Consider the following 15,038-nt stretch of genomic DNA (forward strand, 5'->3'; position numbering starts at 1 on the left):
TATGATGCACTCTAAATCCTGACTGAAATTCCTCAAATAAATTATTATCATGGAGAAAATCACACAGCTGGTCTGCGACTACTTTCTCAAGGATCTTTGACATAAAGGGAAGATTAGATATTGGTCTATAGTTGGCTAACACCTCTGGATCCAGGGTGGGCTTTTTTAGTAGAGGTTTAATTACAGCTACCTTAAAAGACTGTGGTACATAGCCTGTTAATAAGGATATATTGATCATATCTAATATATGAGTGTTAACTAAAGTAAAGACCTCCTTAAGTAGCGGTTCACATCAGCTAACGTTACATTTAGCTTGCTCATAACTTCCATGTCGTCATATATTGAAGTGAACAACGTCTAACAAGTTGCGGTATATTCTCTAAATAAAAACAAAAATTACATAGCTGTCGATTAGGAAAAGGGCCAACTCGGGATCAGTTTTAAAACCTTTCAAATCTCTCAGCTCTCTCCACTTGGTGAAAGCCCGACCGAGGTTTACACTCGTTTGGGCTCGAGCCCTATCACTGTCCCATTTAGCCTTCTGTTCTTCTGTTCTTTTTCTTTTAGATGGTGCTCCTTCTTTATTCTCCATGACATCAAAAGTACAACCAAGTCCTTGTAGATACATCTAGTAAAACTGTTATGTGTTCAGCAATGCCCGTTGCGTAGCGCTTACTCGAAGAATACTCTCTGTAAACACGGCTCTTCTTCTATTCTCAATTTATTGGTGGATCGCAAACAACTTCCAGGAGCATACCACCACCTACTGTACAAGAGTGTGCAATGTGTCCGAAATCATTCACTACTCCCTACTACATGTCATTTAGCCTGTTTCTTAAATCCTACTCGTAAACACGGCTCCTTCTTCTTCTGTGGTTTAATGGCTGCGGGCCGTTGCAGGCGTGCAGACTTACTTTCACCTCCGGGTGCCGTATTCTGGTTTGCTGACTTGCGCTGTGTCCGACCCGACCGAGGCTACGCTAAATAGCCATATAGAGAAAGGCTTTTTTGTCGCTGTTGGGTTCAAATAAATATGCAGATCTTCAAGGGGGGGTGATACAAACTAGGGACAGTTTTATGAATGGTAAAAAGTTCCGCACAGCTGCTTTAATTATAATAGTATTTTATTTAACTCTATTATAACAGTACTTTGATTATTTATTATAAAATGATGACAGTAGCTACATTGTATAATGTTATTGTAACTTGAGTGCATTTAATAATAATGATAATAATTATTGAAAATATTGCGATATATATCGTGTATCACAATACAGCCTAAAAATATCTCAATATTATTTTTAAACCATATCGCCCAGCCCTATTATAAGTGTCTGACAACATTAAGAGACATGAAAAGGATCCCTACAGTCAGTCTGTCCCTTTTTTAAAAGAGTAAGATCCTTTTTGTTTGGCCAGAAAAAGCCCCACAATCACCTTTGCCTAACCCACCAGACTCCATTTAAATCAACAGAACTTTTAGTGTGTATAGATCAAGCATATTTTCACATTGGGTGATTTAAGGTTTTATTTCAACCAAACAGAGTTGATGATTCTTAAAACGCTAGAAATTCTAACCTAGCAGCTTTTGTAAGTTTTGTTTTGTTTCTGTCAACTTGAAGTGCGTTTTACGATGACAAAATAACAGTTTAATTAAATAGAGTCTGGTGGGTTTGGCTATGGCGATTTCAGGGCTGTTTCTGGTTAAACAAAAAGGATCTTACTCTTTAACAAAAAGGCTGACCTCTGTAGTAACCCTTTCCATAAACTGTCAGACACTTGAAATAATAATCTGAACAAGACAGTGGCAAAAACAAGCACTTTTAGTGGACGTACATTGACGATGCAAACAAGTCCCTAATGATTACATCGCAGTCTGTCTGCAGGCTGCAGCCCTCTTGCTCAATACTGGAATGCAAATTAAAAATCTTTGTTCCCATTAGTCACTTCAACACACAAACATGGGAAAATAGAGTCCAGTTTGAAAAAAACTTAACCTTCAACAGAGCTTGTTTATTCTTTCAAAATAGAAAAACTATCGTACAGTCATCCATACTAACTACATTGTGGATATATCTTGTATCACAGGATACACAGGATCCTGTGATGCTTTATGGTCATAGGATTCCTCAAGTACTGACTGGTTGTCTAGCTCCAACAGTCCATGTCTCCTTTAGAAATGTGCTGCTATGTGTGTCATAAGGCACTTCGGTTACTTGGGAATTCAGTCCCATGTAATGGCTTCAGGGCTAAACTTCTATCGTTTTTTTATTGTTAATGTGGATAAAACTAAAAACCCTGACATGTTTTTCTAATGCAAATATTATGCAAATAGACCATAAAATACAAATAAGAGTGTGTATTACATGAAAAGTATTTGTATAAGGGCAAGCACAAGTATAGCATGAACGAAAGCCACATAACACGGCAAATTCAAATTCAGACATTCAGACATTCAAATTCAGACATATCCTGAATCCAGGTTAGGGTTAGGTTGTTGTATGAACAGGAACTGCTGGCTGCTCAAGCAGCAGGATTTGATGCAGAATTGCCCAAATGTAAAGAAATCTGCTATAGGCTATTAAACATGCAGTAACCTTAGATTTAAGTTCAATATTCAGACATTCAGTGAAACTCATCCTCGATAACTTTTCATCAGCTTTCACCTGATGTGTTCAATGCAGGATAAAACTTGACTGATGTTATTTTTACCTCATGATCCAATATTGGAACCTTTCATGACTTGACAGAAGATGGGAAACTGAGGAGCTTAAGTGCACTCAGAAGTGTATGAATGGATCAAGGGAGCTTTTGAGATGTTGGTAAATAGCTTTCTCAGTTTTAAATAGATATTTCAAACTAAATGTATTTCCTCCCATTGCATGCACACTTTTTTTTAATGATGCAATGGGGCCTCATTACCTGTTGTGGCCCCCACTTTTTGACAATAGACAAAACAATAGATACATCAGGCCAACTTTCATCCAGTGTTAACACAATCTTCAGTTTGTATGGCAAAACATGCAATATGACCCAATACAATTCTGTATTTAGACTCATTCTAGCCCTTTTCCTTTTTTCTTTTGTTGGTGGTCAGGGTTAAAATACAAATTAGGTTTCAGTATTTGATTAATTCAGATACATGTTTGATTTTTTTTTCTTTTTGGCAGCTAAACAATTTAATGCAGAAAATGAAGCAGGCTATATTGTTTGTGACATGTCAGATAGATATCACGCTCACTTTCAACAGAGATCTGAATACAGATATTATTGTATGATTCAGATACAGACAGTAGTTTTTAGTAGTATTTGCAATGCCCATCCAGATTATTCATGACTACATGATTGTTCACTAAAACTGTTTTAACTTTAGTTAATGATCCTAGTCGGAAAATCTCAGCAATAAAGATGAACCTTAAAAAAAAAAAAGATCCATCAAAATTTGAATTGAATATACCCTGACAGATGTTCAGTTTCACTGAATCAGGCTCTACAGCTGATCCTCTATCATAGGTTTCATGTCATGTTTCATGATCTTCCTTTTCTCTGTAGACCTGTGGGAGGAGAATTTCATTAATTGCAGGATGGAGAACACCACCTTTGAGCACAATAAACATGGCTGCCATCTGGACACTGTTGAGGAGAATGATGTCCTCATTTACCTGGTCAGCTTCCTTGGCAGTCTGGCTGTGTTGCCAGGCAACATCATCTCTGCTCTCTTCATGGAGAAGATTGGCAGGGTCAAGATTATAGGTGAGTTCAAGAAATTTGTTACCCTTTACTGATGATGTTTTGAATTTTACATATGATCGGCGTTCCACACATGGTATTACATTTGTGTGTATCTGTGTGTACATACATTTTTTATTTATTTATTTTTTGTTATTATTATTTTTTTATTTAACTCATTTTCAACCAGGTAAGTCCTATTATGATCAAAAAACTCTTTTTTTAAGTGTGACCTGGCTAAGACAGCAGTGTAAGAAAAAAATAGCCAGTAACAACACAATAAAAAAACATAAATGATTTCCAGTAACACGTAGAAATACTCGAACACCTACACACAATAACAAGAACCAGCCAATTCATTCATTCTTGTACTTATGAGAGCTTTAAAATCAGACAGAGACCAAATCATGTAGGAGCAGAGCACATGAAAGCTTTCTTTCCCTGCTTAGGCCGGGCACAATAAAACTAAATCTTGAGCTCTCAGACTGTAGTTACAGTCAGATTTTTAGCCCCATAGGTTGCTGTTTGGTTGAAAACAGTCAAGTTGCAAATGAAGCACTTCCCACAGGCTGCAGCAAACTTTTTCATATTAGAGGTGTCTCTCTTTGTCTGTTCAGTCATGGCTGCTTAAAGGAGCTCGATGTGATATTCACAGCATTAACATAGCAACAAACCATTATTTGCTCTGTGAAGATATCGTGGAGTTATACACCTGCTTACACCTGGTATTAACATGTGTCCTGGGTCATTGGAACACAAGTGGACAGCCCTAAGTTTAGGTGTGAATGCACCAAATTCATCCTCAATGCATCTTGGGAGTCGATTGCTCAGACCACACTCATAGGAGGTCTGAGCTGCATATGGCCACATTCTTTTAGCGCTGTGTAAACTCATATGTCCTGGGCCACATAGAAGGACTGCCGACTCAGCTGATGTCCTTGCTTATCCTTGTCTGTTACTGCTGCCCTAAAGCCACTGACTACTGGTCAGTTAAACGTCTGCCCGGTTAGCACAGGCTAACACCGACACTGAAATGGCTCGATTCGGTCATTAAACCGTTATTTTTTCCCAGTTCCCCGCAGGGATTTCTGAATAACTCTTAGCCATGTGATGCTGACCTTTTGCCTTGTCACTGTCTGTGTGCCGATGGACTCTCTCCAGCTGTCCCTGGCATGGAGCTCACACCGGGTGTACTTGTCTCATGATAAACAGAAAAAGAGAGAGAGCTCTACAGTGATGGTGCCCTGTGGCGTCAGGGGGAAATGCGGGACAACAACATAGGTTAAGGGCGTGAAAGTCCAAGCAGGGAAGGTGGGAGTGGTGGATGGGTCCAACAACCACCAACTTTCACCCAGGAGGACAGGATTTGCATCCTGTGTGATTTTAAAGCCATAGCCGGTTCTTTTTCTCTAAACCCAACCATGTGCTTTTCTTGCCTAAACCCAACCATATACTGTACACATGTTGGCCAAACGTAACCATGTCTTTGTTGTTGAAGGAAAAAAACGTCAATTTGTGGTGTTGTTCCGATGTAGTGTGTTTATTTTGAGACAGACTATATGCAAACTGTACATTTCCTGTGAAAACAGACATTGCATGTAACAGGCTGAAGTTCACATGGTATCCAAGAACATCAACAACCAACACACCCAGGGTACCTTGCACCTCACATGTCGACATTTGAAAATCCACGACCAAACATCAATATGTGGCGAGGTCGGAGTGAGAATGTGTTGTCTAATGCCAGGTGTGAACAAAAAGCTGTCTATTTGTGATTGAATCACAAAGATCCATGTTTATACCACAACATGCTGAATATTGTGCAGAGCTCCTTTAAATTCTTGCTAGCCAGCTTTTTTTTCAGCTTTTTTATTTTTGCATCAGTCCAGAAAACAGGAAAAGAAAAGAGGTATTCTGTTGAGAAAACATATAATTGACCTCTATATGATTCAATTTCGAGCCTCTACATTATTCAATATAGTGATTCTGTGATCTCCTCAGGTGGCTCCATGCTCATCTCAGCGGGCTGTACCTTCTTCCTGTTTTTGAGCTTCAGCCAGGCAGCGATCATTGCCTTGCAGTGTCTGTTCTGTGGCGTCAGTGTAGCTGCATGGAACGGCATCGAGGTGGTGACCGTAGAGCTGTACCCTACTTCTAAAAGGTACCACACCTTTATTGTTACAGCTGTGTTGATATTCTTTATTTTTATAATGTATGTAGATGAACAATTCTGATTAAGTCACAAATGTACTGTGAAAACTTGTCAATGTGACAAAAATGTCAAGTTTACAGATCTTTAAAATCAAAATACTGGTGATTCAGGTTCAATACAGTGGTCATGTCATGTGTCTGTCTCTCAGGGCCACAGCATTTGGCGTGCTGAACGCTCTGTGTAAGCTGGCAGCGGTGCTTGGCAGCTCCATCTTCGCCAGCTTCGTGGGTATCACCAAAGCCATCCCTATCCTGCTGTCCTTTACTGCATTAGTGTGTGGTGGCCTGGTGGCACTTAAACTGCCTGACACACGAGAGAAAATCCTCCAGTGAGGTGATGTGAGATCTGGAGGTGGGAGCCATAAGGGGAGGGAGAGGCCAAAACATACAATATGTGCTTAATGTTGGAAGCTTTTTGAATTGATTTTGACTTCACTCTGCATTTTAAAGAAAGCAAGAATGGAAACAGCTTAAATGTAAAATGCCAAGCTCTAATTTTTTAAGCAAAGTCTTTTCATTTTGTACAGGTTTGTGGCAGGTAGAGGGGTTCAGGTATACACAACTGTCAGTGTTCAACTGGAAACTGAGAATTTGTTTTCTGTTAAAGAAAGTGTTGTTCTTTAATGATGAATGACTTTACTAAGGTACACTGGATTTACTAACCTCATGTTTATGATGTGAGTGAAGAATATTATTTTTGTGTCTAACTTAAGGCGTAAATCAGATGATCTAACTGGCTGTCATATCCTCTGCTTCTTGTTTTGTTGGTTTTGTTGGTCCAGTGGTTCCATGCATGATAGGGACTGATTCAGATCCTGGCCAAATGTTCTCTGTGACACTTTTTTAGGCTTGATGTAGCAAAGGAAGACAAAACAGGACAAAAAAAGAATCATACTGATATCTGGATTTCAGAAATCTCTATTTTGCATATTTCAGGGCTGTACACAGTTAAAAATGTGCGGATATCAATAGAGCGCAAAAAATGCAAACACTGTGTTGGACTCCTCATTGCAGAATGAGGCGTGCATACTGGCTCATCATATATGTAGGTCACTCTTACAGGTGCACCTGGTCAGGAAAGGACAAGAATTTCCAGATAGAAGCTCACACACTTTTCAATCAATTCCTTAATAGGGGATATCCAAATGAAGTCTTGGATCAGGCATTTGTTAAGGCCTATGTTAGAAACAGAAATTAATTACTGACCAAAAGTAAATCTCAAAAGTCCAAAACCTTCTCTTGTGTATTCAACACTACCTGTTCACCACTTGGGCGTGACATATGCAGTGTTATGAGAAAACACTGGAATATTCTATCTAGGGTAGTCTATCAACGTGGTTAAGGAAATCTGCACTTAATTGAAAAAGCCCTGTTTGAGATGATTTGAGCTTTGTGACAATGCGAGTTATCCTGGTGGAGGTAGCCTTTAAAAGATGGGTACACTGTGGTCATAAAGGGACGGACACAGTCAGCAGCAATACTCAGGTAGGCTGTGGCGTTTAAACTATGCTCAATTGGTACTAAGAGGCCCAAAGTGTGCCGAGAAAATATCCCCCACACCATTACACCACCACCACCAGCCTGAACCGTTCATACAAGGCAGGATGGATCCATGCTTACATGTTGATTACACCAAATTCTGACCCTACGATCTGAATGTCGCAGCAGAAATTGAGACTCATCTGCACCCTAGAGATGGTTGTGCATGAAAATCCCAATACATCAACAGTTTCCAAAATACTCAGACCAGCTCATATGGCACCAACAACCATGCCACGCTCAAAGTCACTTAAATCACCTTTCTTTTGAACTTCAGCAGTTTGTCTTGACCATGTCTCCATGCCTAAATGCTTTGAGTTGCTGCCACGTGATTGGCTGATTAGCTATTTGCGTTGACAAGCAGCTGAACAGATGTACCTAATAGAGTGGCTGATGAGTGTATGCATGTATGTATACCAGCAGTGCTTGCTATTGGACTTGTAATTATGTAGCCTGTTGGTAATTGTCTTAGTTAGTGCTTAATGAATCTGCCGATGACTGAGCAGGTGCATCTGTACAAGTGACCTACATATATGATAAACCAGTATTCATGCCTCATTCTGCACTGAGGAAAGTCCAACATGGACTGAAACGTTTGCACTTTTTGTACTTTATGCACCTTTTTAACTGTCAGTACAGCCCCTCAACATGCAACATATAGATTTTTGAAATCCAGGCTTCAGTCTGAGTCTTTCTTTGTTCTGTGTGCAAGTCTTCATTTGCTACATTGTGACATTTCTCTGACTTCCACACCAGAAAAGAAGACTAACATAGGACAGTTTATTAGGGTGCGTCTCAACTCATGCCTACCACCATTTTAAGCTTGATGGCAATTAAAGCAAATAACCCTAACTCTGGTGTGTTGAAATTGTGAAAGAAGCTTGTTGCAGTTTGGAGTCCACAGAGGTTAAAGTTCCCCTCTACTTTGTACATCAATTATACTTGAAAACATTGTTCCTGCAGTGTCATTAACAGACGTGGTGAACTAATAACTCCATTCAGCTCGCCCAACTGTCAGTTGTCAACAATTGACTTGTACTGTTACCGATGTCTTCTAGTTCTGGCTGGCTAGTTCTGTGATCACTTGTACAAAATCCACTTAAAATTATGAAGTTTAATTTTAACGACTGATATATTTTGAGAATTATTTGGTCAATTTGGAATTTCATATTTCAAGTCAAACTGAAACTTGAATCCTCATTTTATTTGGTGATATAAACTAATCATACTGCAGATATTGTGAACACTTTTCCATTTTTCAAAAGAGGATAAAACCTTTTTTGTACATGTTTGCAGCAACAGTATAAGCTTCAAGCCTCTGGGTAGCTGTAAATTATTTTTCTCTCTTTTTCAAGTTCATATGACGTTGGTTATGTACCATTAACAATTTAAGGCATTCAACATTTGGGAGCATCCATTGTGTTATTGAGTTTACTGTTTATTCATCTCAGAAAGTAGAAGTTGGAGCAAGTGCTCCTGTAACACCCTCATCATTACAAGACCCATGATTCAGATCATGTCACAGAGTAATGTAAGGAGTGCTAACAACATCCGCCCCTGAGCTAGCTGACCGTTGGATCTGAAGTGACATTACAAACTACTTTTAGTGTCCAATATTGAACCAATCAAATTACAGTGCAGACATTGTCTGAATGCAAATGGGTGGAAAATACATATCATGATATATGTACAAATTTCTTAGTGAACATGATTGAGATTGTAAATAAATTTTGTGAAACTGAAGATGTTTTTCTGCAACTGCCAACCTCAGTGTGAACTGAAGTTCAGTTAATTGGTTGATAGCTTTTGCCGTACCATTTAGCTTGCAGTTTTTAACATCCTATAGCATCAAACTAATAGAGGGGCATAATAGCAATGAATACTGCAGTGGTGTTACTTGAAGTGAAACTATTTATTTGTGTATTGAAGTCCAACAGTTCCACTGTGTGCTGTGTTCTGCATGTGTCCGATCACCTCCCCTCTGGTCTTCAGTCTGCTATCAGTACAGAGTCAGTTGGCTTTACTTACACAGACAACATATTTCTGTTAACAAGAGTTTACATTTACTTTTCTGTGTCTGACCTGGAGTTATGGATGTACGTATTTTCTAGAACCAATGACAGCAATGTAAACGAGCCCCTGTTAGATAACGTTTGGCCTGTTGAGTGAACTAATGTTGCTAATGTAAAGACTAATGTATTTCTTATCCTTCTTAAATTAACTTATTTTCACCTTCAGTCTCAGTTTCCTTTCATGCTTGTTGGGCCTACACTTTTATTGGCACTATTGCACCATCTTGTGGAAGAAATTGAAAATCACAGTTTATTTGCGCTTCATTTGTGCATTAACAGTGGCCAAGATCCTGCTGTGGAACCACACACTTCCCTATGTAAAATAAATAAAATGATGAAAATGCCTGGGAATTGAAAATGAGGGTAACTGCCATTTATCATGCAGGGGGAGGACACAAAATTACCTGATGGAAGAAAAATGAAGGCGATTTGAAACCAAGTGCTAGATGATAAGGTCAAAAGAGATGAATCAGGTGAAACATATTTGTCTTTCACCTGGTGCATTACAAAGAAAGATAAAAGGTACTTTTTTTTCCCAGTACTGCAACCTCTTTTAGCGATAAAATATGAAAATCTGTGTCAAGTGTAGACAAACACTGGAGAAAATACTAATCTAGCTCAGTCCAAATGCAAATGGTTTAGATTGCCACCTCAGAACAACACCTGTTTTTGAAGGAGAACTCACATCAAACTAAAAATGATAGCATTTACTATATGCCCTCAAAAATGCAAACACAGCCATGAATTTCTCTTCTCTTCTCTTCTCTTCTCTTCTCTTCTCTTCTCTTCTCTTCTCTTCTCTTCTCTCCTCTCCTCTCCTCTCCTCTCCTCTCCTCTCCTCTCCTCTCCTCAGTTGTTCTAGTCAGTTGTCTATAACAAAATTAATGCTTATTCTACATTAACTATTAACTTATTTTCTTTGACATTTTTGTCATATGCAGGTATACAAAAATGATTTTTGGTTGATGTTTATGTTGTCTTATGTCAAGTCTCTATTTGATCATGTGATGAGATGACACAATCTGATAGCTAGGTAAGGCCCAAAATCCGTCAAGCCTGACAAGCTGAGCACATCTGCAAGCCCAGCAAGCAGTCATGCCTTTTAAACACTGATGCAGCGGTAAGACAGGACAAAGAAGAAAAGCACAGGAAGAAAAAGTGGCAAAGCTCCCTCAATTAAATTCCTGTGGTTTATTATAGACAGTTGCCAGTGGTGTGTGTGTGCACCGTATAACTAGTGACTAGCGTGTATTAGGGACCATCACAATAGCATGCATTGGGGCCCGTTGTAACCAGCTTACGCCACTGGCCAGAGTGTTTGTTCCTCCTTAGCAGAAAGATAATGATGATGATAATGATGATTGACAGACAGTTCCATTCACAGTCATTTCCATCACTTGAGCTTTAATCAGTTGTGACATATAGTTTCAACATTCATGGCCCTGCTTTTCTTTTTTTCTTTTTTTTTTGTTACTTCCACTTCTTAGGCTTTGCCCTCTCTCTCTCTATCATCACTCTCTAAAGCAACTCTACAGAAACCAGCGTGGCTACAGTACCAGTGTGTGGAGGATGGATGTGTTATTCTACTTTTCCTGTACAGTTTCATGTTGACTATGTATTTATTACAGAAGGTTTTGTGCTGCAGTTGTGTAAATGATTGCATGTTTGTCTAACGTTTATTCTTTGCTCTGTTTCAATGTGTCTTCAAGTTTAAAATGGTCTGGCTCTGGATTGTGTTATCACAAAAATAAAGAAACAGCTGCAGCACTTTGACACAGATAGAAATGATCACTGGCTGGATTTGCGCTCTGGGCTCGTAACACAGATATATATTATGTCAACAGTAAGAAGCAACTGCTTGTCTGTCTGTAATGTCTTCCAAAGAGACTCTTTTTGTTTTGGACTGAGGATAGTCTGTTACTGACTAGATGTGGATCTGAGACAGATCCTACCATCCACCTTCCTCTGCTGTTCTTTGCTTCGCCCGTGGCGTGATCTTGAGGCTGAAATGTTTACTGTGTCTCCATGTAGGATGAGAAACCACTTTGATGGACTGTTGCTTTGTCCGGCACTATCACTTTATTTTTAAGAGATACACACTCACTAGCTGTTTCAGTGACATTTCCTTCATCAGTGAAGAAAAAAAATATTTTGGTTCAGTGTGTGCAGCACATTCTCATTCCCAGAACATCAAATACCAGCGTTCTGTCACGCCCCTTGGTGTGTGATATCGACACCAAAGGCATGCTTTAGCATCTCAATAAGACTAATCCCGACTAAGCCATCTGCAACAGTGGGAGACGCTGAGAGCAACTGATGCAATTTCAATGTTGTTTTGCCTATTGACGTCTTGTTACGTATAAAAAACACACGTAGGGGAGACTGGGGACGGTTGCAACAGTTACTCAGTTACACTTGGACTATGTGGACTACACCAACCAAATTTTTATATATAAACTTACATCTGTCTGCTAATTACCCATACCATTTAAAATGAATACATATGACATATTGTTCACAATATTTATTTGAATGGAAGAAGTCAGATGTTGCAACTGACCTCACCCTATCAGCCGTGACAGAACATCATGTGCTGGCTAGACACATTAACCTTGATGCATGCTAACCATATCATATAGAAGCCAACAAAACAATGATTCAAACAAATTAAGTTTTGATTTATTTATAAACAGTATAACAAAAATACTGCTCCTGAAAAAAATTAATTTCATATCCCCAAAACATTTTTTTGCAATAAATGCATCAGCAGATGTTGAATGTGTCGTCTAACTGAGCACCTGCAATATGAGTGTCATCACTCTTGCATGTGTCTGATTGACGAAATAAGAGCTGTTGTAACCGTCCCCACTGTTACCTACCTATTTTAACACAAAACATAACCTTTTTCCTAATCCTAACTTAGTGGTCTTGTTGCCTAAACCTAACTGCAACCTTACAATGTGTTACCCTGCATCACTGTGGGACACAGAGTGGTGTCACAAAATGCCGGTATTTGATGACCTGGAATTAAGAATGAGTTGGTGGGTCATAGAAATAAAAAGAGAATAAGGAAAAAAGTCACCCTAGGTAAGCTTTAACTGCTGTATGGCCACTGAGTCTCTCCTCAAACGCATACTTGGTTTTGCACAACTGTTAAGCAAAAAAAGTTATGCAAGAAGATGTGTAAAGATTGAAAAGAGAGCACTTGAGAGAGAAATTCAAACCTTGCCAAGTTTTTTTTAAGCACACTGGCACCTTTTAGCTTTTTGTAATCTGAAAATTTAATCGCATTGACATACAGTTCACAGACACCTAGATAAAATCAAAAATATCAACAAGATTCATATCAGTATCAATGAGACTCATACTCATGTACTTCATAGATTGCTGTTTTGCCAGTATGTCATTTTCTTACATAAAAATCTCTCTTTTGACTGAAAGTCTTAGGGGCTTAAAGGGCAGCTTTAGTATTTTACAACTCAGACCCAATTTTCTCATGTTATGTGTCCAAGTAACTAATGGTAACAACAGATTTTGAAACTAGTTCAGTTTTTAGAGAGACTGCTGCAGCTGGCAGCAGCCAAACAGGCTGCAATGTTACTACTCAGGGCAATCGTCCATTGTCAGTTTATGTCCACCAAATGTGTTTGTTTTTGAAACTGACAGATTAAGATTGTTATTCTAAGTGTCTGACAACATAATGAAAAGAATCAACACAGAGATAGACCTTTTTGTTTAAGAGTGAGGTCCTTTGTGTTTAACCAGAAACAGCCTCAAAATCGCCATTGCTAAAGTCACCAGAGTCCATTTAAATAAACAGTAATTTTATTATCGTAAAACAGACTTTATTCAAAGTTCACGAAAACAAAATAAAACTCACAAAAGCCGCCCTGGTTCATCTTTCCACTGTTCCAATAATCACCAACTCTGGTGTGGTTGAATTAGATCGTTTATTCAGTTAGTTAGATGTAAATGTATGCTGGCTCCACACATGCTAAAATTACTGTTTATTTCAATGGAGTCTGGTGGGTTTGGCAATGGCAATTTTGGGGCTGTTTTGGGTCAAACAAAAAGGATCTTACTCTTCCCAAAAAAGGTCCATCTCTGTAAGGATGCTTTCCATAATGTTGTTAGCACTTATAATGACAATCTGAGCCTGTCTGTGGCAAAAACAAGCACTTCTGGTGGACATACATTGAGGGTGTGCTATTGCCCCAAGGGATTACATTGCAGCCTTTTCGGCTGCTACCAACTGCAGCCCGCTCACTCAATACTGGACCAGTTTCAAAACTTTTGTTCCCACTAATCACTTAGACACAAACATATGGGAAAACAGGGTTGAAAAATACCAGTCACCCTTTAAGCAATGGTATGAGCCAGCTGACCTAAAGATGCGTTTGCAACTGCTGGTAACCTTGAAGCTGCTCCTGTAGAAAGCTGAACTGCCACTCAAATGCATTTGCACCATGTGAGTTTTCCTCTGTCCCGGTTGAGGGCAGATTTTATCCTCTTGCGCTGTAACAACATGCTCAGAGTTTCAAGATGGGTTTAAGTTGGACAAAAACTTCTCTGCTTCTCTCTCACACTTTCTGCCACAGTGCCATCTGCAGGATTTCCATTGTATGTATAGTACCATAGCTCCAGTAATAACAGGAAAATTAATACAGTGCATCTTTTTATTGATTCATGTTGTTATTTATTTGGATCTGTTGTATGTGTCTGTCATTGCTGTAATGCAGAGATAAAAGCCAAAATTAGTTTTTTGTTTGAATTTAAATCATGGTCTTGTCTTTTCATTGCTGAGGGAGAATTCCTTCAGTGCAAAACTGTTTTGTTGTTTGATTTAATTTCTGTTTGTTACTGTGTGTATTTATGGCTGTGACAAATCAGACCAATAAAATGAGTTTATCAGTCCACTAACATTTGTTTAGATTTATTACTAATAAAAACACATCTCACATTGAGCAGGGTTTAGACAGCAAATCAAGGACCTGGATGTTTTTTAGTGTCAGAGTTGTAGTCTGAAATCCGGCACTTCAAAAGTGCAATGCCTGTTTAAAACTTGCCTGTTCAGAATGGGCTAATTGCTTGGCCTCAGGCAGGCCAAGGGGAATGGGTGGGCCAGAGGGGACCTGACCCGCCCACACGTGCTGTGCACCCAGTAGCACCTTATCCACCTTATTTTTCACAGAAACACGGAGGCAAAACAGAACGCAGCCAGCTTCCGGTTTTTTGTGCGACACTTCCGGTCCAGCACTCTTGACCACTGTGTAAATGGGAATCGCCTTGTTGTTTACCTTGTTGAGTTTAGCTATATATCACATTTTTCACGTCACTATATCACCGTTTAGACTAATCTGATGTTTGTAAAGTCTATAAACACAATGGTTGAACAAACATTACTATTTCTGTGTGTGTAATTAATAACATGGTTATCGTAGATTAGCTGGGCTAACCGTTAGCTGTTAGCTGTTAGCCGTTAGCGGT

The 15,038-nt window shown here is 39.1% G+C and overlaps 1 protein-coding gene across 1 annotated transcript in view; it reads left to right on the plus strand.

Annotated features, from left to right (window-relative positions):
- LOC126408511 (synaptic vesicle glycoprotein 2B-like) overlaps positions 1-13,165 on the plus strand; it is a 76,366-nt gene extending 63,201 nt beyond the window's left edge. The window contains exons 13-15 of the mRNA XM_050074096.1: positions 3,553-3,753; positions 5,731-5,890; positions 6,090-13,165. Coding sequence (XP_049930053.1) covers positions 3,553-3,753; positions 5,731-5,890; positions 6,090-6,273 — 545 coding nt within the window. The 3' untranslated portion in view covers positions 6,274-13,165. The remainder of the gene's footprint in view (positions 1-3,552; positions 3,754-5,730; positions 5,891-6,089) is intronic.
- The last annotated feature ends 1,873 nt before the right edge of the window (positions 13,166-15,038 follow it).

The sequence above is a fragment of the Epinephelus moara genome, chromosome 20, assembly GCF_006386435.1.
Source record: "Epinephelus moara isolate mb chromosome 20, YSFRI_EMoa_1.0, whole genome shotgun sequence".
NCBI lineage: Eukaryota > Metazoa > Chordata > Actinopteri > Perciformes > Serranidae > Epinephelus > Epinephelus moara.